This window comes from Ochotona princeps, chromosome 16, assembly GCF_030435755.1.
Source record: "Ochotona princeps isolate mOchPri1 chromosome 16, mOchPri1.hap1, whole genome shotgun sequence".
NCBI classification, from domain to species: domain Eukaryota; kingdom Metazoa; phylum Chordata; class Mammalia; order Lagomorpha; family Ochotonidae; genus Ochotona; species Ochotona princeps.
In genome coordinates, this window is record NC_080847.1 from 51,515,014 (window position 1) to 51,533,841 (window position 18,828).

The window sequence follows — 18,828 nt, forward strand, 5'->3', positions numbered from 1 at the left end:
TCAGGAGGACTACCAGGCCGAGAAGGCGAGAGACACAGACAGAGAAGGAGAGGGGGAGGGACGAGAAGACAGACACTACGGAACCACATGGAGGCGGTGGTTGTACGACCTTGTCACTACGAAATGCTATAGCAACCATCCTTTTCAAATGATTAGTTTCATGTTACATAAACTTCACCCTCAGTGTTAAAAATGTTCAATAACAAACACAGATATTGAGCAACGTTGAGGAGCAGGGGGGAAAAGACAGATTGAAACAAAGGGAGGTGCCAGCACTGTGGTGCGGTGGGTTAAGCTGTCGTCTGTGACAGGCATCCCATACGGGTGCCAGTTAGTCTCCCAGCTGCTCCACCTCTGATCCAGCTCCCTGCTAATGTGCCTGAGAAAACACCAGAAGGCAGCTCAAGTACCTGTGAAAGACCCAGACGGAGTTTCAGGCTCCTGGCTTCAGCCAGGCCTGGTGCTGGCCATTGCTGTCATTTGGATAGTAAGTGAGTGCACAGAAAATCTGTTTCTCCTCTCTCTATAACTCAGCCTTTCAAACAGATAAATAAATCCTTTTTTTTTTTTTAAGGAGTAATGAAATGAGAGCCAGAGGGGTTCAGAGATGGCAGAAGCAGGCAGCCCGGCACTTACAATCCTCAGTGAGAGGAAAAGGCAGTTTGTGATAAGCCGGTTTCTGATCTGTCCTTAGCCAGGCCTGGGGGGAAACACCCCACAGTGTACACAGCTGTTTCCAGAGGGGAACACTGGGGTGACTGAACCCTTCCTAGTTTACAAATTGGATACACTTCTCTTATCCAGATTAAAAAATAAACTTTTCTGAGACATAAAAAGGCGAGGAGAGCATCTCCATGGTTCTGAGACAATTCAGAGAATGCAGGAGTGTGATTAGAGGGCCTGGGGAGCCCAAGGGTCTCCCAGTGGGCAGCCCAGGAACCTTCAGGGAGAGCGCTGGTGACTCACGTGTCAGGTCGGGCAGCAGCCAGGCGTTGCAGTTGACCTGGTAGAGCAGAACATCGCTGCTAAATTCGTCAGGGTCCGAGCGGCCCCCAAGGACCACCATGGTGTCACCTAGCAGGGCAGCGGCGTGGAAGAGCCGGGGACGAGGCTGTTGGGGAGAGAGGTCGTGGGGCCGGTCTTATTAGAGCCCCCAGCCTACCCATTGCTAACCTCTTCCAGACCTCAGCTTTTATCTCCAGGAAACCTTGGGACCCCCAGAACAGCCTAACATCATCTCCTTTCCCAGGAACCCCCAAGCCTCCCAACCCATGCTGCCCCCAGGGACTTGGCCAGACTTCTGGGACGTACACCTGGATTGCTCACATGATATCATCAACTGGCATGAGGACCCCTTCTACCTCCCCACCAGCAAGAGGGGCTTGGAAATGAGTGTGCGCTGAAAACACCACTGTCTCTAACCAGCAGACGGAATTCCTGTCCTCCTGCTGGTTAACCCTTTGACATCTAGGGCAAGGGATACAATGAACCTTGGCCCTGTAGGTGGGGAGGCCCAGGAAGGGGGAGAGACCTGCCAGGGCCACACCCAGTGTCACAGCAGAACGGGGATAAAACCTACATCCCGGTCATCCTTCTCCTGGCCTAAGAGTCTTCGCTCCAAAAATGAGATGCAAGTAGGGTAACATGAGCATGTCACGGTCAGTGCAAGGCGTGAGAAAGGAGAGGAAGCCAAAATCCTGGATGCAGCCAGCCCACGGGGCACAGGAAGCAGAACACCTCCCTCCTGCCCCTACATCCACCTGCTGGGACCTCTTCCTGACCTTTGCCCCTTGGGAGGGGGCCAGCAGGCTCCAGGTTCGGTCAGGACAGTGCAGGGAGTAGAGCTCCGGAGATGGGGCGGCTAGCTCCACGTGGAAGCGAAAGCCCCCAAACACATAGAGGGAGTCGGTGGCCTCGTGGTAGACGGCAGAGTGACCATACAGACCTGGAGGGGGACAGAGATGGGAGGACAGCGGCCGAAAACACATGTCCTGGCTCCCCTTCTTAAATACTACACCACTACCCTGCGGGGTCTGGGGGCCACAGGCCTTAGGGTCCCTGCCCACCCTTCCTTCCCACAGGAGGAAGAGACAGTGTTCAGCTAGGGGAGGCATAACAGGAGGGAGTCAGGGTGGGCAGGATGTCCATGGGCAGTACTCAAAGGATGCGGGAGGAAAGAGAATGGAGAGCCTGGTGGCAAGGGTCCAGAGAAATAGCATCTGAGAGCTGTGCAGGGCTGGGCAGGCCAGGGAGGGAACAGGGAATGATGGGAGCATGCTGAGCCTACACTGAGCCCAGGCCAGGCTGTGACCCCACCTGTGGGGGGTGTCCCACTCTGGGGTCCGGACACCCAGGAGCCTGTTGCCAACTGATACTCGAGCAGCTGCTGGTTGAAGCCATTTTCAGGGGAATAACCACCCACCAGGAGCAGAGACAGGCCTCGGCGGGCAGTCAGCGTGTGACCAGCAACAGCCGGCAACTCCAAGGTCGGAAAGCTCTAGGGATGGAGAGCTGAGGTCACTGAGGGCCCCGCAGACAGGGGCCACCTTGTGGGTCAAAGTGTGACTCGGCTCCCTCTATGCTGCAAAGGAGGTCAAGCACTCCCATACCCAGAGGGGCTGTGTGGAAGACCTGCCCAATGCCTGCCTCTTCAGATCTGAGCAATCCGTGTGTCTCTCAAGGGCCTCACCCCCCTGCTCATGCTCAGCAGCTGGTGGGAGCAGGGGCTGTACCCCAACCCAGTTGCCTGGAGCATTGTGGGATTACCTACGCCATGACTTGTGCTGGAACCTGGGAGGACGAGGCTTCCCTTGCTGGGAAGTCTCCCCTACAGAGGATGGGGGTGGGGGATGGGGCTGCTGTGGAGCCAGGGGTCCAGGCTGGGGCTACTGTGGAGCCAGGGGTGGGGGCTGGGGCTGCTGTGGAGCCAGGGGTCGGGGATGGGGCTACTGTGGAGCAGGGGGTGGGGGCTGGGGTTGCTGTGGAGCCAGGAGTCGGGGCTGGGGCTGCTGTGGAGTCAGGGGTCCAGGCTGGGGCTACTGTGGAGCCAGGGGTTGGGGATGGGGCTGCTGTGGAGCCAGGGATGGGGGCTGGGGTTGCTGTGGAGTCAGGGGTGGGGGCTGGGGTTGCTGTGGAGCCAGGGGTGGGTGCTGGGGCTGCTGTGGAGCCAGGGGTCGGGGATGGGGTTGCTGTGGAGCCAGGGGTCGAGGATGGGGCTGCTGTGGAGCCAGGGGTGGGGGCTGGGGCTGCTGTGGAGCAGGGGGTGGGGGCTGGGGTTGCTGTGGAGTCAGGGGTGGGGGCTGGGGTTGCTGTGGAGCCAGGAGTGGGGGCTGGGGCTGCTGTGGAGCCAGGGGTCGGGGATGGGGTTGCTGTGGAGTCAGGGGTGGGGGCTGGGGTTGCTGTGGAGCCAGGGGTGGGGGGCTGGGGCTGCGGCAGGAAGCATCACTCACCTTCTCCTGTCGCCACTGCAGGGTGGTGAGGTTGAGGATCCAGAAGTCACGGGCAACACCCCCGGCTGTGAGCCCCCCCAGCAGGTACATGGCACCACGACCAGCAGGCACATAGGCAGCTGCATGAAAGGACCGGGGTGACGGGCCAGGGCCCCCATCCTCAGCCCCCGCCAGCATCTGTGTCCATCTGCGTTCACTCACTGAGTACCTACAGGCAAGATGTAAAAAAACCAGCTTTATCGTCCTTACCCCAGCATCCCATGCCTTGGGTGACCTTTCTCTGACAAGTCATCTGGTCATCCCCAGGTATGCACAGGTGTCCCAGCACCCCGAGGTGACTCCTTGTGTGGCAGACATCTCAGTGTCCCCTGCAGTGTGGTACTTTCTCATTTAGGTACCCCACCTCCCCAGGGCATGCCTCACCTGTACAGGTTCCCCAGAAGCCCCTGGGGCAGGCCCAAGCCTCCAAACATCCACATGGTGGCATCAGGCCCCTCCACCATGGTATGCCCCAGGCGGTGCAGGAAGCGGCTGGCAGTGTCCTGGAGGTAGGAGTGGAGGCACCAGGGGTTAACTTAGGTGGTGACAAACTCTCAGGCCTGGGGGTTGTCCCAGGAGTGGAAACAGATGACAGACCCAGGAGGTATGCAGTGTGGCACATCCCAGAGAGTGGTCACCCTGACTCACGGCTGAGAGGCGGCTATCCATGAGGGTCTCCCAGACCAGCTGTCCGCCGTCCAGCTTCGTGGCACAGTCAGGGCCTCCAAAGCCCTCGGCACAGATGCACACACCCAGGCTCTGCGAAAATCAGGGAACAGACTTAGGGAAATCCTGAGAGCTCACCAGCCTCATCCCACCCAGCTTGTCCTGCCCCTCCGCTGCCCACACCTGGTTACAAGTCCCTGCCCCAGTGTGAGCATTGCAATTCTCGGGACACAGCGCCATGCGGCAGTGGGGGCCAGCCCAGCCCTGGGGACATCGACAGAGCCCAGCACCAGCAGCTCCATCCTGGGGCACACACTCCTGGGGGACGGGGCAGCTGCCGGGGCCTCCAGACCCACAGCGGGCAGAGCCCACTGAGGCGTTGAAGCCCCAAGAAGAAGAGCCATTGGCCTCCCAGTGCAGCACGAGCAGCCCTGTTGGGGAGAAAGGTGGGTAGTTTAGAGCAGGGGTCTGTCTTGGGCATTGCTCCATGCCCAGGCATCGAGAAAACCCAGCGCCTGGGCAGGGCAGCAAGGCACCTCGGTGATTTTCGATCGCTGCCATGGTTAACTGCTCTCTAGTATCTCCCTGCCTCAGCAAATACATCACTTTTTTAAAGATTTTTTGTTTTGTTTTTTAAGATTTCTTTTTTGCTTTTTTAAAGATTTCTTTGTTTATTTGAAAGGTAGAACCACAGAAAAAGCACAAGTCGGAGATGAAAAATATGCCCAGTCAACTGATTGACTCCCCAAATGGTTACAACAACCAGGAACTGGGAGCTTTATCCAAGCTTCCCGCGTGGGTAGTGCAGCCTAAGCATCTGGGCCACCATCGACTACTTCCTCAGGCGCAGGGAGCCTGATCAGCACCAGAGGAGCCAGGCCTTGTACCGGCACTCTGGGATACCAGTGTGGACAACCAGCCCACCTTCCCTCAGTTACAAAGTCTAAATCTCACATGCTTCACCCACTGCGTGCCACCTCCAGTCCTGCCTGAACACCAGTGCCACCTGCCCCACCGCTCTCCTGGCTGCCAGGCACCACCATCCTTGCAATCTCAGTGATCTTTAAAAATGTGAACCCAGGACCAGACATCTGGCACAAGGGTTAAGATGTCACTTAAAAAATAATTTTAAAACTTTTTTAAATAAAAAAGATGCCACTTAAGAGACCTGCATCTGCGGGCACACTACGGTAGCCAATTGGCTCAAGTCCTCGCCTTGCATCTGCCAGGATCCCATATTGGCACTGGTTTGTATCCCAGCTGCTCCACTTCCCATCCAGGTCCCTGCCTGTGGCCTGGGAAAGCAGTCGAGGACGGTCCAATGCCTTGGCTCCCTGCACCCACATGGGAGACCCAGAAGAAGCTCCAGACTCTTGGCTCTGGATTGGCGCAGCTCTGGTTGTTGTGGCTACTTGGGGAATGAACTAGCAGATGGAAGGTATTTCTCCCTGTATTTCCTTCTATCTGTAAATCTGAATTTCCAATAAAAATAAATAAATCTTAAAAAACAAAAAAGCCTGTATCCTGTCTTTGAGCCGATTCAAGCCGTGACTCTGCTTCCAACACCAATGTGCACCCGAGAAGGCAGCCGGTGATGGCACAAGTACCAGGGTCCCTGTCACCAAGTGGGACACTCAGATTAATTTTGGAATGACCCAGACCTTTCTAGAAGGGGCATCTGAGGGGTCCATCAGCAGGTGGGAAGATCTCTTTCTCTCTCTCTGCTTTTTAAATAAATAAAAAGTAAACAAATTTTAAAATGCACCCATATGAACATCAAACTAGGGGAAGGAGTTCAGCTGCTGAAGTGGTTAAGAGGCCTACATCGGGGTCAGCGCTGTGGCTTTGCATGTTAAGCTACTCTCTGCCATGCCAACATCCCATTCAAGTATTGGTTCATGTCTTGGCTGCTTCACTTCCAATCCAGCTCCCTGTAAATGGCACTAGAGAGCAGCAGTCGACAGCCCAAGTGCTTGGGCTCCTGGTGGAAGACCCAGAAGAAGCTCCTGGCTCCTGGCTTTAGACCAGCTTGGCTCTAGCTATTGTGACCATCTGGGGAGTAAACCAGCAGATAGAAGATCTCTCTATCTCTCCTTTTCTCTGTAGATCTATCTTCAAATAAAAACAAGTAAGTCTTTAAATTAAAAAAAAAAAAAAGAGGCTCCTGTGAGTGCCCAGGTTCCATGCCCACCTCCAGGTCCACCTAACGCCCTCTGTGCAGGAGTAGTGATGACTCCTATAAATGGGTCCTTGGCACTCACATGGGAGATTTACATTGGATTCCTGCCTCCTGGCTTTAGCCTTACCCAAGCCCAGCCACTGTGGACATTTGGCACTTGGCAAATAAACCAAATACAGCTGGTGTCTCTCTTTCAAATAAATAAAAATAAGTCAATTAAAAAAAAAAAAAACAGGGCTCAGCAGCGTGGCCTAGTGGCTAAGGTCCTCGCCTTGATCCCATATGGCCGCTGGTTCTAATCCCGGCAGCTCCACTTCCTCTCTCTTTCTATCTCTCCTCCTCTCAGTATATCTGACTTTGTAATTAAAATAAAATAAATCTTTAAAAAAAAAAAAACATAAATCTGACTGTTATTGGCAAGTTCCAACCCTGCCATGGCTCTCCACTGCCTTGAAGGAAGATTAAATTTCCCTTAGAAGGGAGATTAGTGGATCAACAGTGGAGGAACTCAAGCTATGCAAAATATACCTCAGCTAGGTTCTATGTTTTAAAATAAGAGCCCCATACACACCCTCTTAGCTCAGCGCCTCCCACTCCCCTTGCCCACAGAGACCTGGTGCAGTGCTGTTCTCAAGGCCTTGATATATGCTACAACGCTGGCAGCTTCTGGCCTCCAGCCAAGCTTCCCCCTCTGCCCTCAGTGAAGGTGGACTACCTGACTGTACTCTGTTCCATGAAGCTGACGCCCCCCCCCCACCATGTCAGGCCCCCAAGGCTGTCAGGGAGCCTGGCTTGCCATGGGTGAAACACAATCAACGCAGTCCTGGGGGCTTGGTGTGAGGACCCAAGTGGGGAGTGGTTCCTGCCATTTCCAACCAGTCCATCTCATCTCCATCGGCCCAAGGAGCTTGGCTACACCTCTAGATGCCGAGCACCTGCTAGCTCTTTGTTCTGCATACTGCAGAACACCCTGCAGCATCTCTGACGTCTGCCTGTCAGGTGCCAGTGCCACCCTGACCACAACAACCAAAACATCCCCCGACACTGCCAAATGTCCCCTGTGAGGCCTGGCTGAAAAGCACCAGGCTACTGCTTGGGAACCCTCATTCCAGCCACAACCCACATACCCAAAGATGGGTATCTGCCAGAGCCACCTGCGCTGTTTCCCTCTCCCTTAAGAAAGCTGAGCACCTGAAGCCCAAAGACAGGGAGCACCCGTGTCACCCAAGGAGTGAGTAGCCCTCAGATAGTAATTCACAACTTTGAGGGACTCAAACTCAGGCCAGTGCAGGTCAATGCCCCAGCTCGCGTACCTGACAGGGCCTGCACAGTGAGGGGCCTGTCCCGCCGCTGGCCACAGAAGGCAGCTATGAGGCTGCGGTCTGACTGCACAACTCCAGTGTCCAGGAAGCGGGGAAATCCATCAAAGGCCAGCACATAGCTCAGCTGGAAGAGGGCAGAGCCAAGGGACAGGGGATGAGGAGGAGGGGAGGGGGCCCTGGGAGGAGGAGGGACTGGAGGAGTGGGTCATCTGTGAGCGGGAAGTGGGTCACATAAGCACCCAGGGCAGATAGTCCAAGGTGGCACACCCCGAGGCCATCCACCCTCCCACACCACAGCTCCTCATCAGAACCAGCACTCTGGGTGTGATAATTTGGCAGGCCTGGTCTGGGGATGAGGAGTTTGAGGGCCAAAAACTCAGCCAACAGCAAGAGATGTGAGACACAGCAGGTCTGGGGGCTTAGGAATGGGGGCCCAGAGGGTCTGTGGAATAGAACAGTGGCATGGGGCCTGGTGGCGTGGCCTAATGGCTAAGGTCCTCGCCTTGAACGCACCAGGATCCCATATGGTCGCCAGTTCTAATCTCGCCAGCTCCACTTCCTCTCTATCTCTCCTCCTCCCTGTATATCTGACTTTGTAATAAAAGTAAATCTTAAAAAAAAAAAAAGAAGAAGAAGAAGAACAGTGGCATGATGGCCAAGGTCTGTTTGATGTCCAGGATGAGTGGGGGGACTTGGTTCTGGCTAACAGGCCTGACCCTGAGGGCCCTCAGTGCTCACCGTGCAGGGGGTGCTGCTGTCAGGTGAGAAGGTGAGGGTGAGTGGGGGGCAGAGGGTCCCAGGGGTGCAGGGTTCCAGCACCTCGGTGGCCGAGACAACCCACACACAGTAGGACAGGCCAGGTCCGGCTCTCGCTGACCCACCACCTGGAGGCAGAGGCCCCGCAAATCGGCGTGAGCCCAGGGCCACTGAGGACACATTAGTGAGGAGGGCCCGACCTCCACACTCCCGGAAGCAGGAGCCACCAGCCCTGGGGAGAGAGAGAAGAGCCAACATCAGAGCACTCCCAGACTCGGTCCCCTATCCTCAGGCCCATCCTACCCATGCAGGCTGGCCTCCAGCTCACCGGGGGTCCCCATAGTAGCCCGGGGAGCAGAGCTGGCAGTGGGCACCCTCAGTGTGGTCCTGGCAGAAGCAGAGCCCACTGAGGTTGTCGCAGTGACCACGGCGTGGGTCCCCGTGCCCGTTGCACTGGCAGGGCCGGCAGCCGCCTGAGCCTGTGGCATTGCCGAAGCTGCCGGGCCGGCACCGCTCACAGTGTTCTCCCCATGTCCAATCTGCAGAGGGCCCCGGCAGGATACAGAGTCAGGGACAAGGGCAGGAAGCGGCCTGGACCAGCTAGCTCAGCTGCTCCCTGATCCACACCCAGCTACCTCAAAGGACGGAAAACAAAGCCCAGATGGGGAGGAAGCTGAAAGTCCCAGGAGGAGAAACTGAGGCCCTGCCATCCAGAGACAGTAGTGTCCCTTTGGATGAGGAGCAGGGAATGGGGCAGGGGTGCTGGGGTTGGGGTGAAGGGAGACAGAACCTTTCTCAGAAGGGAGGAGGGGCCCTGTGGCAGGTCCTAGGGCTGGAACGAGGTCTGCTCACCCTGGCACTCATCACAGAAGCCAGGCCCCCGCCGGCGGCAGTGGCTGTGGAAGTTGCAGCCACAGTCCCGGGAGCAGAGAGGGGCAGGAGGTCCTGGGGCAGGCGTGGGTGGGGGCAGGTCTGACGTCCAACCCAGGTCACACACACAGGTGAAGTCCGGGGGACCACTGCACACCCCATGGCCACAGTCTTCCAGGCACCTGAGGGCCACAGTACGTGGTGGGGAGAGGCTTGGCCACGCCCAGGGTCCCCAGAGCACCTCCCATAATCTCCTCCCACCACAACACCACCACAAGCAACTGGCTGCTTCCGCAGTGCTGGCTTATGTGAATGATCCCCATCTCCACAACACGTGTGGAGACGCCTGTCTCTAAGCAACTACATCTCACCACCCAGAACCCCCTTTCCAATTGGATCCTCCTCCATCTCCCCAGAATGCTAAAGATTCCCACCCATCATCTATGGGTGTCCTGTTTCCATAGCGACTAACGTTACCAGGGAGACCCCGCAGACAAACTGGGATGCTGGCTCCTTGGAAGGGAATAACATCGCCATGGCAACCCATGCCTCACTCACGTGCGGTTGCAGTGCGTCCTGCCATCGCCCTGGTAGCCTCGCTGGCAGTGACACTCGTAGCTGAGGGGTGTGTTCAGGCAGGTGGCACGCGGGTGACATCGATTCATGCCCAGGCGGCACTCATCCACATCGGGACAGTGGGCATATGCCCAGTGGACAGGGGGGACCAGGCCCTCTCCTACCCACAGGGAGCAGTTACCCCCACCCAGGGGCCCTGAGAAGTCCCCTTGCAGGCACCTGGGCATCAGGGGACGGAGGAGGGAGCAGAGCCAGCCAGAAACAGGGGACACAGACATTATACAGGTCAGGGAGAGAGGGGTCGCTCAGAGGGAGGGAAGCAGCCACGTGAATACAGATAGGCGGAGACCAGAGAAGCCACATACAGAAACAGATTTTAAAAGGCAGAAAGGAGAAAAACGGAGCAAAATAATGGGATAGGAGGGAAAAACAAGAGATGAACAATGGGAACGAAAAGCAGCAGCAGCACAGGGAGGGCATGGGGCAAATGACAAGGAAACAAAGTGACCGTTAGCATGGTGAGGACGCAGGCCTGGCACTCCACCCCAACCCGCCTGGTGTCCCCTCACCGGCCCAGCGTGGGGTTGTTCTCATTGCCACACCAGCCACACTCATGGCTCTGCAGACACTCATGGCATGTCAAGAGGCCATCACAGCTCCGGCAGCGCGGCTCTGAGTGCACACTGTAACAGGTGTGGTGGGGTCAGTGGCTGCGCCCCTCTTGTGGGTTGGGATCCGCCTCCCACACCCTGCCTAGGACCACACCTGTCATCCCAGCCTCGGCAGCCTCCATGTGGGTACCGGGCCAGGTAGGCAGCGAACAGGAAGCAGGTGTGGGTAGACTGGCACCAGGCGCACTGGCTTGAGTTGGCCAGGCAGTCCTCACAGGTCAGGCGCCTGGGGATGAGGAGTGCAGGGCCAGGTCACTCCACAGCCCAGTTAGCCCTCAGTCTTGTCACATGTCCCCCACCCTCGCGCCCTGGGCGCAGTCGCCTCACTGGCTACAGAGTGGTGGACACTCCTCCAGGCTCTTCAGGGCACCTCGGCTCCGGCCCCGTCGGTTGCACCCCGCATCCCCTTTGCGGTTAAGGCTCTGATGCCACTCACAAAAGGGATCCTGGGGGGGATGTGGTAGAATGGACAGTCAGCACCCAGCCTTGCCACTCCCGTCACACGCCCAATAAGCATCCGGCTGCCTGACTTGTCTGCCTGTCCACAGACCACCCCTGCAGGGCCTACTGCCCGGCTGCCTGCCTCAGTGGGCCTTCCCCTTCAGCACAGAACCTGTGGATCCACCCAGCACCCAGTCCTTTCTGTGCAGCTCAAATGAGGCTGATTCCACCTGTGGGATCCAGAGGTGGGCAGAGGGCCACACTCCCTTCTACACCCAGAAGTTGGCACAAGACCCAACCCAATAAATGAAATGCCCATGGTGATGTGGAACATTTGTGGGCTATGGGGTGAGGAAAGAGAAGCTCTTTCCACTTAGGGAGCAGAGAGCAAAATTTGTACCCTCAGGGCTCCCCTGCCCCTCACAGGTAAACGGGTGGATGCGAAATGGAGGGACACAGGTGCCTGACAGCGTCCCTTGAAGCCACAGGAGTAAGCAAGCTTAGAAACCCACTCCTAGGACCCGGCGGCATAGCCTAGCGGCTAAAGTCCTCGCCTTGAAAGCCCCGGGATCCCATATGGGCACCGGTTCTAATCCCGGCAGCTCCACTTCCCATCCAGCTCCCTGCTTGTGGCCTGGGAAAGCAGTCGAGGACGGTCCAATGCATTGGGACCCTGCACCCGCGTGGGAGACCCGGAAGAGGTTCCAGGTTCCCGGCTTCGGATCGGCGCGCATCGGCCCGTTGCGGCTCACTTGGAGAGTGAATCATCGGATGGAAGATCTTCCTCTCTGTCTCTCCTCCTCTCTGTATATCTGACTTTGCAATAAAAATAAATCTTTAAAAAAAAAAAAAAAAAAGAAACCCACTCCTAAATGCTGGTTGCCTGAGCCAATAACCGCCCCCCCTTGAAGGAGGGCTGAGTTTTCTGGCTTCTGAAACAAGTGGAGTCCTGCCTCACTCCTGCCCACAGATTGAGGACAACACTCCCAGCCATCTGCCCCTGACCCCTTGCCAAGGGTCTCTCAACCCTTCTGTCGCCCACCCCGGTTCCCTGTATCTAGATACCACCCCTCTGGGGCCCAGCAAGCACCTGGGTGCAGGCGTGACAGTCACGATGGTCCTCACAGAGGGGACAGAGGGCAGGCACCAACACCAGCAGAGAGCCGCCAGCGCCATCATCCCCACAGTGGGCCCCGCCCTGGCGCAGGTGGCATGTGGCGGTGGCCAGGCACCAGCCGCAGCCCTGGTCCGCTAGGCAGCCCAGGCAGGAGGAGTAGGAGGCGCAGGCCGACGAACGGTAGGGTTCCAGGAAGAAGAAGGAGATCTCCTGGCGGGAGGGGCTCAGGTGAGGCCAGCACTCAAGGCCCGGAGTGGGGGCCTGCACTGTAGCTAAGGGGTTCAGTGACTCAGACTCAGCAAGAACCACAGCTTAGGGATTCAGCAGACAGAGGGTGTGACATCAGGTGTGCAAGGGACTGAGACCAGAGGTCAAGACATGGGGGGTCAAGGTTCAGGGTTAGCAGGCCCAGGGCAGCTGTTGGAATAGAGGATCACCTTAGGACCTGGGTCAGGGTCTTAGAAGATCAAGGTAAGGTCCAAAGTTCAGAGACCAAGAGTGAAGGAGGCAGAGGTAAGAATTCAAGGCCAGGGTCACAGGTCAGGGTCGGTACTCACGCTGCCACCTGGCACCCCGGTCCGATCCCACAGCAGCGTGAGCTCACTGTGCCCAGGGCCCGCCGAGCCATTGAGCTGGCCCCGGATCTCCACTGCATACTTGTGGCCCCGCCCAGGCAGCGGGAAGAGGCGGGCAGACCCTGGGCGCTGAAGCCGCCTTGTCTCCTTCTCCTGCTGGGCCACCCAGCGCCCTACTTCCTCCTGGAAGTGCAAAGAAGCAACAGGGGCCTCAGAACCCTTCAAATTCCATCCTTAGACTCTGGAAACCTACAAGAACCCCAGACGCACCTGGCACCCCACTGCCTCTTGGAGGCAGAAGAAGCCACAGAACTCCTTGGGTCCCCAGAACACCCAAGTCTCCCCGTCACTTCCTCAAGGCCATTTTGACTTGGTAATTCAAGATCTCCGTATTCCTCAAAACACACCAAATTCTGCTGACAACAGAGAACCCAGTGCTCTCCCTACCCTCACCATGCCTCCGACTTCTCTTTAGTCCTCCCTTCTTCAGGTGCACTGCGCTGTACCCTCTATATGTACCACAGGCACCCCTTGGGTCCCAGGCACTCTCACCATGTTCTCTGTGTCAGGGCCACGAGCCATCAGGGCCAGGACATGCAGGCGCTGGGCCCGGGCCCACACAGCCACGTCTTCAGCCCCCTGGCCGCCTGGCCCTCCTGGCAGCAGTGGGTGGATGAAGCCACGGTAGACGAGGGACACATCTGTCTCCGGGCTGGGCGTCAGGGTAATGGTCGTGCTGCGGACAATCGAGACCTGTGCCAGCCAGGGATAGGGTGTGTGAGTTCCTCTGTGGACTGCCCCCCAAGTCTCCACACCCCCAGGCCACATCCGAGTCAGAGAGTATCAGTCAATCCCATCTCTGTCCCCATTTAATGAGAGACTGAGGCTTGGGGCATCCAGCCAAAGATTGAGACTCGGAACTCGAATTCAGACAGCAAACAGGGTTCCCGAGTCCACCCTGACTCATCTCCAGCTCAGATTACGAACGTCGCAGCCTCTTCTCCAACTTCCGAGCTCGACGTGCAAAGCAATGCACACAGTCCATGAGTGTATGATTTTATGGTAGCACAAGAAGGGAACATTCCACGTGATTTCCAAACCACATAAATAGATCCATCTACTGTCATCAATGAGGAGGGGCTGGCATGTGGCACAGCCAGTTAAGCTGCCACCCATGCTGTCAGCATCCCATAGGAAAAGTCGATCCAAATTCAGCTCCTGCTAATGTGCCTGGGAAAGCAGAAGATGGCCCAAGTGCTTGAGCCCCTACCACCCATGAAGGAGACCCAGATGGAGCTCCTGTGGCCTGGCCCAGCCCTGGCTGTTCCAGTCATTTGAGGAGTACACCAGCAGATGTAAGATCTCTCTCTCTCTTTTTCTCTCCGTCTCTCTTAGTTAAAAAAAAAATGTTAGACCAGGCACAGTAGCCACTAGTCTTCACCTTGCATCTGCCAGGATCCCATATAAGTACCAATTTATGTCCTGGCAGCCCCACTTCCCATCCAGCTTCCTGCTTGTGGCCTGGGAAAGCAGAGAGAGGATGTCCCAGAACCTTGGGACCCTGCTCCCGCGTGGGAGACCCAGAAGAAGCTCCTGGCTCCTGGCATTGGATTGGTTCAGCTCCAACCATTGCAGCCATTTGGGGAGTGAACCAGCAGATAGAAGATCTTTCTCTCTTTCTCTCCTTCTCTCTTTAAATTTGACTCTCCAATAAACATAAATCTTTAAAAAAAAAAAAAAACCCTGGAAGTTGAAGCCAGGAGCCAGGAATTCCATCCGGGTCTCCCACGTGGGGACATGTGCTTTCCCAAGCACATTAGCACGAAGCTGAACTGGAAGGGGAGCTTCCGGACCTGAACCAGCACTTCCGTCTTAATCACTGCACCACAATGCCAGCCCCAGTATGACTCCATTTATACACAATGTCCAGAGTGAGCAAACTTGGACAACAGAACACAGCTTCAGTGGATACCAGGGGGTCAGAGGGGACTGGGGGATGCTTATTACTGAGCCCAGGGTTTCTCAAAATGTTAAAGTTTACATGTATCTTACCACAATAAAAGGTTACCTTTTAAGCCCATTAAAACAAAAACAGACCCTTGGCTATAATTGGCTATAAAGACTCAAACACAAGATGGACGTGACCAAGCTGAATAAAGCACATCTCAGGAGCAGGAGCTTCACCCCTCCCCCCGGGCCCCACCTCCTGGCTCCTCACCTTGTCAGGCTGAGAGGTGTTGGGTGGCTGCTGGAAGGTAAGCAGGTGCAGGCCAGGCAGGAAGCTCTGGGTGACACAGGCTTCCAGGGATGTGACGAAGACGGGCACAGGCCCCCACCAGCCCACAGTGCCTGAGATCTGCTCTCCTCGGCAGCGAGCCTGTTCTGAGAGGACACAGGACTGAGGAGTCAGCATGAGGTACCCCGCTGCCCCCGTCCCTGCTGCCACTGGACACTCACCAGGCCGAGGCAGGCAGCTCTCATTGTGCACACACCAGCCCAGGGCGCCGGGGCCCCGGGGAGGGGTTGTGGAGCTGCTGAAGGCCAGGCATGCCTGGCAGTCGCCCAGCAGGCGGCCCAGGCCTAGGCAGCTGGCGGCTGGACACTGCAGGGATGGCAGGGGACAAGGCTCACTGTCCACAGGGGCTCAAGGGACTTGGGAAGGGCTTTGGACATGAGGGTTCTGGGGCAGAAGGGGCCAGGAAACTAGAGAATGGGAACTACAAGTAGGGTTGGGATGTGGGAGACTAAAAGGCTCTGCAAGGCTGAGGGATCCAAGGACAAAGCTGGAAGGACTAGGCCAAGGGGATGTGGGAGGCAAGGCTCAAGGAGTTCCCATCAGGACTCAGCAATGAGGACTCTGGGCGTGAAACGCGTCTCCTGATTAGGGCAAGTCCTTGTCTACTTGGCTGAGGCAGAGGGAGACATCAGGGTGATCTCTGTGCCAGGGGGACAGAGAGCCAAGGAGGTCACTCACAGCCTCTGAGGGGGTCCCAGGAGGAGGTGCAGCTTGGCAGGCCCCCTGACACCAGCTGCACTCGGGGTCTCGGGAGCAGACGCTGTGGTCCGTGTACATGGAGCAATAGTCCAGGTGGTACTAGGGAGAAGGGGAAGCATGCCACTCAGCCCTGGGGCTGGCTCCTGGACCCTCACTCACTTGGACCACCCCAGAGGACCACAACCACTCAGCTCCTGAGGATACCAGTCCATGCCTCCCCTGGCCCCCAGGGACTCCCTCTCACACCCCACAGGAATCATGCTGCCTCATCCCCCAGCCACCCTCTCCCTGTCACCCCAGTGCTTACATCCTGGGCGGGTGCCTGGAACACGAAAGGGGGCACCTTGTAGGCCATCAGGTCCCCACGGGGTCGGCCGCTGTACCCCCCAGCCACCAACAGGACACTGCCACCAAGCACTGCCGCCACGTGAGAATACCGACCACTGGGGGGCGCTGCTCGGCCTAGGAGGGAATATAGATCAGAGCACCAGTCCCCAGGTTCCCAGCCCAGAGAGCTGTGTTACTCTGGGCTCCCTGCGCCCCAAGCTTCAGTCCAGCCTTCTAGTGGCTGCATCAACTCCAACTGCCCAGGAAGTGTTCTAGGTCTGCCAGGCCAGAGCCAGCCATCATCATCTCACCCCTGCCCACATCATCTCAGACGGAGCATGATCTTTGGGATCAGTGAAACGTGGGTTCAAATCACAAACCAACTTCTAACAGCAGTGTGGCCTGGGGCAGGAGCCATGATCCCACCCTTAGGGATGGGTGGGATGCACCCTTAGAGAAGGGTGCTTGGAGCCCCCAGCAGCAGGCCGCCTGGATCCCACCTGGTTTTACCCATCCTGCACCAGCCTCCCTCTCTCCCCCCGATTGACAGCCTTTCTTCCGGTTGTCCTCTGGAAAACAGCATTCTCTTACTGCCAGTCCACGAGGCCCAGGCCAAAGTATTCCTGCCTCTGGCACGAGTGCAGCTTTAGCCTATGCCTGTGCGTCTCAGTGACTGGTTCAAACATGGGGAGGGACTCAACTCTAAATGTAGGACAACAGGAACTCTCCTCCCTGTGAACATTTTAAGGGGACACTATATGGTCCAAAAGCTGCTGGTGACCACCTTACAAAAGGCAAACCTGATAGAGTCCGAAGTGAACGAGGCTGAGAACAAGAGAGTCATGGCTCACTCCAGCACAGCCTGAAGAGCATGGATCCGGCCCAGCCTGAAGCCAGGTCCTGTAGTTTTCTCTCAAGACAATCAAGAAATTCTCCCTTTCTCTAAAGCCAGGTGGGTTGTGTTCCTGCCACTCTCAACCAAGGCCAGGGCACAGTGACTCCACAGACCCTCTTACAGACCGGACACTCTGCAGGCACACAGACATGGGCTAGCCACCCACAAACTACACAGGAGAAGAGGCCTCCAGAAACCTCACAGCCTGGCCCTCCCAGGGAACCCAGGGCCAGGCAGAGGAGCCCCGACAAGGGTTAAATGGGTACCAGGCTTGGCTTTACTCATCAGGGTCATGCAGGGTTTCCTTGGGGACCTTTCCTCCTGCCCCCTTCTGCCTGTCTGTCCCCTCTCCTCTTCATGGAGAAGAGAATAGCTTCCCCCTAAAATGACAGCTCCCAGTCCATAGGGCAGAGGACCCCGGCCTCCTCCCAATCCCCAAGCTGCCTTGACCTCAAGAGCAGTAGAGACTTCTCCCCAGGTCCTCGGGCCCCATGGCAGCCCCTCAGTGACCTCCTCATATGCCAGCTCCTTCCCTTTCCTGGCTTCCCCAGGCTCCCAACACAAGAGCCCTCAATCGAAGTGCTACCACAGCCCGCATCTCACACAGCGGGAGGAGTGAGGCATGGGGAGAGTAAAAGGACGAATTTTATAGATAGTTGTTTGGTGACAGCCGCTTGATGGTTGTGGTCCTGAAGAAGTAGCTGCTAATAGGCAGCCCCCTTGGGGTACCCTGGACTGCAACCCAGACATGAAGTCGCAGTGACTGCCTCCTGTCACTATAGTAATGACACCTAGTTCTGTCGAACCTAGGTTCTGATGGGATGCCTAGCGCACCTCAACAAGGACCTGGGTGGCCCCAGTGCGTATGCCCTGTGGAGGAGGAAGGATCTTCAGGGACCCTCAGGGAAGTGAAGGAGCCACTCACCTTCAGGGGTACCTGGAGGAGCAAGCTCGGCCCCTGACACCCACTGATGGCAGCCGAGGTGGTAGAAGAAGATGCCATCTTCATAGCACTTCTCCTCCTGGTAGTGAGTGTGCACGTTGCCTCCTGAAAAGACAGGAAAGCAGCAGAGGTGACAGGCCTGGGGCAGGTGGGAATGCCCACGCAGGTAGGCTCAGCTCTGGGTCAGCTTGGGCCTCTGGAAGCCTGGTGGGCAGGCGAGCAAGCAGGCAGGTAGGTACGCAGGCTCAGGAAATGTCCTCACCATAGACCACCATGTAGTTGCCCAAGACGCTGGCAGTGTGGAAGGCTCGCTCCCGCGGGCCCTGAAGTCCATCCCGGCCCTTCAGTGTCGTCCACACGCGTCGATCAACGTGGAAGAGCTCGGTGGAGTTCACCCGCACAGAGAACCTGCGGGGCAGGGGATGGCAGGGTCAGGGCAGGGGTAGGGCCTCTCTCGCTCTGGGCCCTTAGGAGCTGTGTGACCACCCAGGGTTGCGACCGGTCAGGACTGGGCCTAGCCCCTCCTAATCAGATGTTCCCCATTGGCAGGCCTGGGCCTGACTCACCTGTGGGTTAGCTACATAATCAGGCAGGTGCAGGATGCTAACAACGCAGGGATTTATCAGCTGTCTGGATTGGGGGAGGTAGTGTGTGGGGAGAAAACTAACAGAGAAATTGAATAAAATACCAGAGAAAGGGGGCAGGATTTGGTGCAGTGGTTGAGTTGCTGTTGGAGACACCCATATCCCTTCTCACTGTGCTTGGGTTTGAGGCTGATGCACATCTGGGAGGCAGCAGGTGAGACTCCAGGGGTTAGATTCCTGCTGCCTATGTGGCAGAAGCAAATGGAGTTCCCAGCTCGTGACATTAGCCTACCCCAGCCTTGGCTACTGCAGACCTTTGGGCATGAACCATCAGATGGGTAATCTGTGTGTCTGCCTCTCTGTTTTATCTTTTTTTTTAAAGATTTATTTATTTCTATTGGAAAGGCAGATCTACAGAGAGGA

The 18,828-nt window shown here is 56.9% G+C and overlaps 1 protein-coding gene across 1 annotated transcript in view; it reads right to left on the reverse strand.

The window, feature by feature from the left end:
* MEGF8 (multiple EGF like domains 8) overlaps window positions 1-18,828 on the reverse strand; it is a 39,093-nt gene that overhangs the window by 11,913 nt on the left and 8,352 nt on the right. Inside the window, exons 7-30 of the mRNA XM_004597991.2 lie at window positions 18,084-18,229; window positions 17,804-17,926; window positions 15,964-16,118; window positions 15,636-15,755; window positions 15,119-15,263; window positions 14,880-15,043; window positions 13,214-13,414; window positions 12,644-12,844; window positions 12,060-12,296; window positions 10,856-10,974; window positions 10,623-10,754; window positions 10,427-10,540; window positions 9,840-10,076; window positions 9,264-9,463; window positions 8,740-8,950; window positions 8,394-8,643; window positions 7,647-7,779; window positions 4,338-4,585; window positions 4,137-4,247; window positions 3,873-3,991; window positions 3,450-3,657; window positions 2,317-2,497; window positions 1,782-1,945; window positions 967-1,111 (exon numbers count right to left, since the gene is read on the reverse strand). Coding sequence (XP_004598048.2) covers window positions 967-1,111; window positions 1,782-1,945; window positions 2,317-2,497; window positions 3,450-3,657; window positions 3,873-3,991; window positions 4,137-4,247; window positions 4,338-4,585; window positions 7,647-7,779; window positions 8,394-8,643; window positions 8,740-8,950; window positions 9,264-9,463; window positions 9,840-10,076; window positions 10,427-10,540; window positions 10,623-10,754; window positions 10,856-10,974; window positions 12,060-12,296; window positions 12,644-12,844; window positions 13,214-13,414; window positions 14,880-15,043; window positions 15,119-15,263; window positions 15,636-15,755; window positions 15,964-16,118; window positions 17,804-17,926; window positions 18,084-18,229 — 4,064 coding nt within the window. The remainder of the gene's footprint in view (window positions 1-966; window positions 1,112-1,781; window positions 1,946-2,316; window positions 2,498-3,449; window positions 3,658-3,872; window positions 3,992-4,136; window positions 4,248-4,337; window positions 4,586-7,646; window positions 7,780-8,393; window positions 8,644-8,739; window positions 8,951-9,263; window positions 9,464-9,839; window positions 10,077-10,426; window positions 10,541-10,622; window positions 10,755-10,855; window positions 10,975-12,059; window positions 12,297-12,643; window positions 12,845-13,213; window positions 13,415-14,879; window positions 15,044-15,118; window positions 15,264-15,635; window positions 15,756-15,963; window positions 16,119-17,803; window positions 17,927-18,083; window positions 18,230-18,828) is intronic.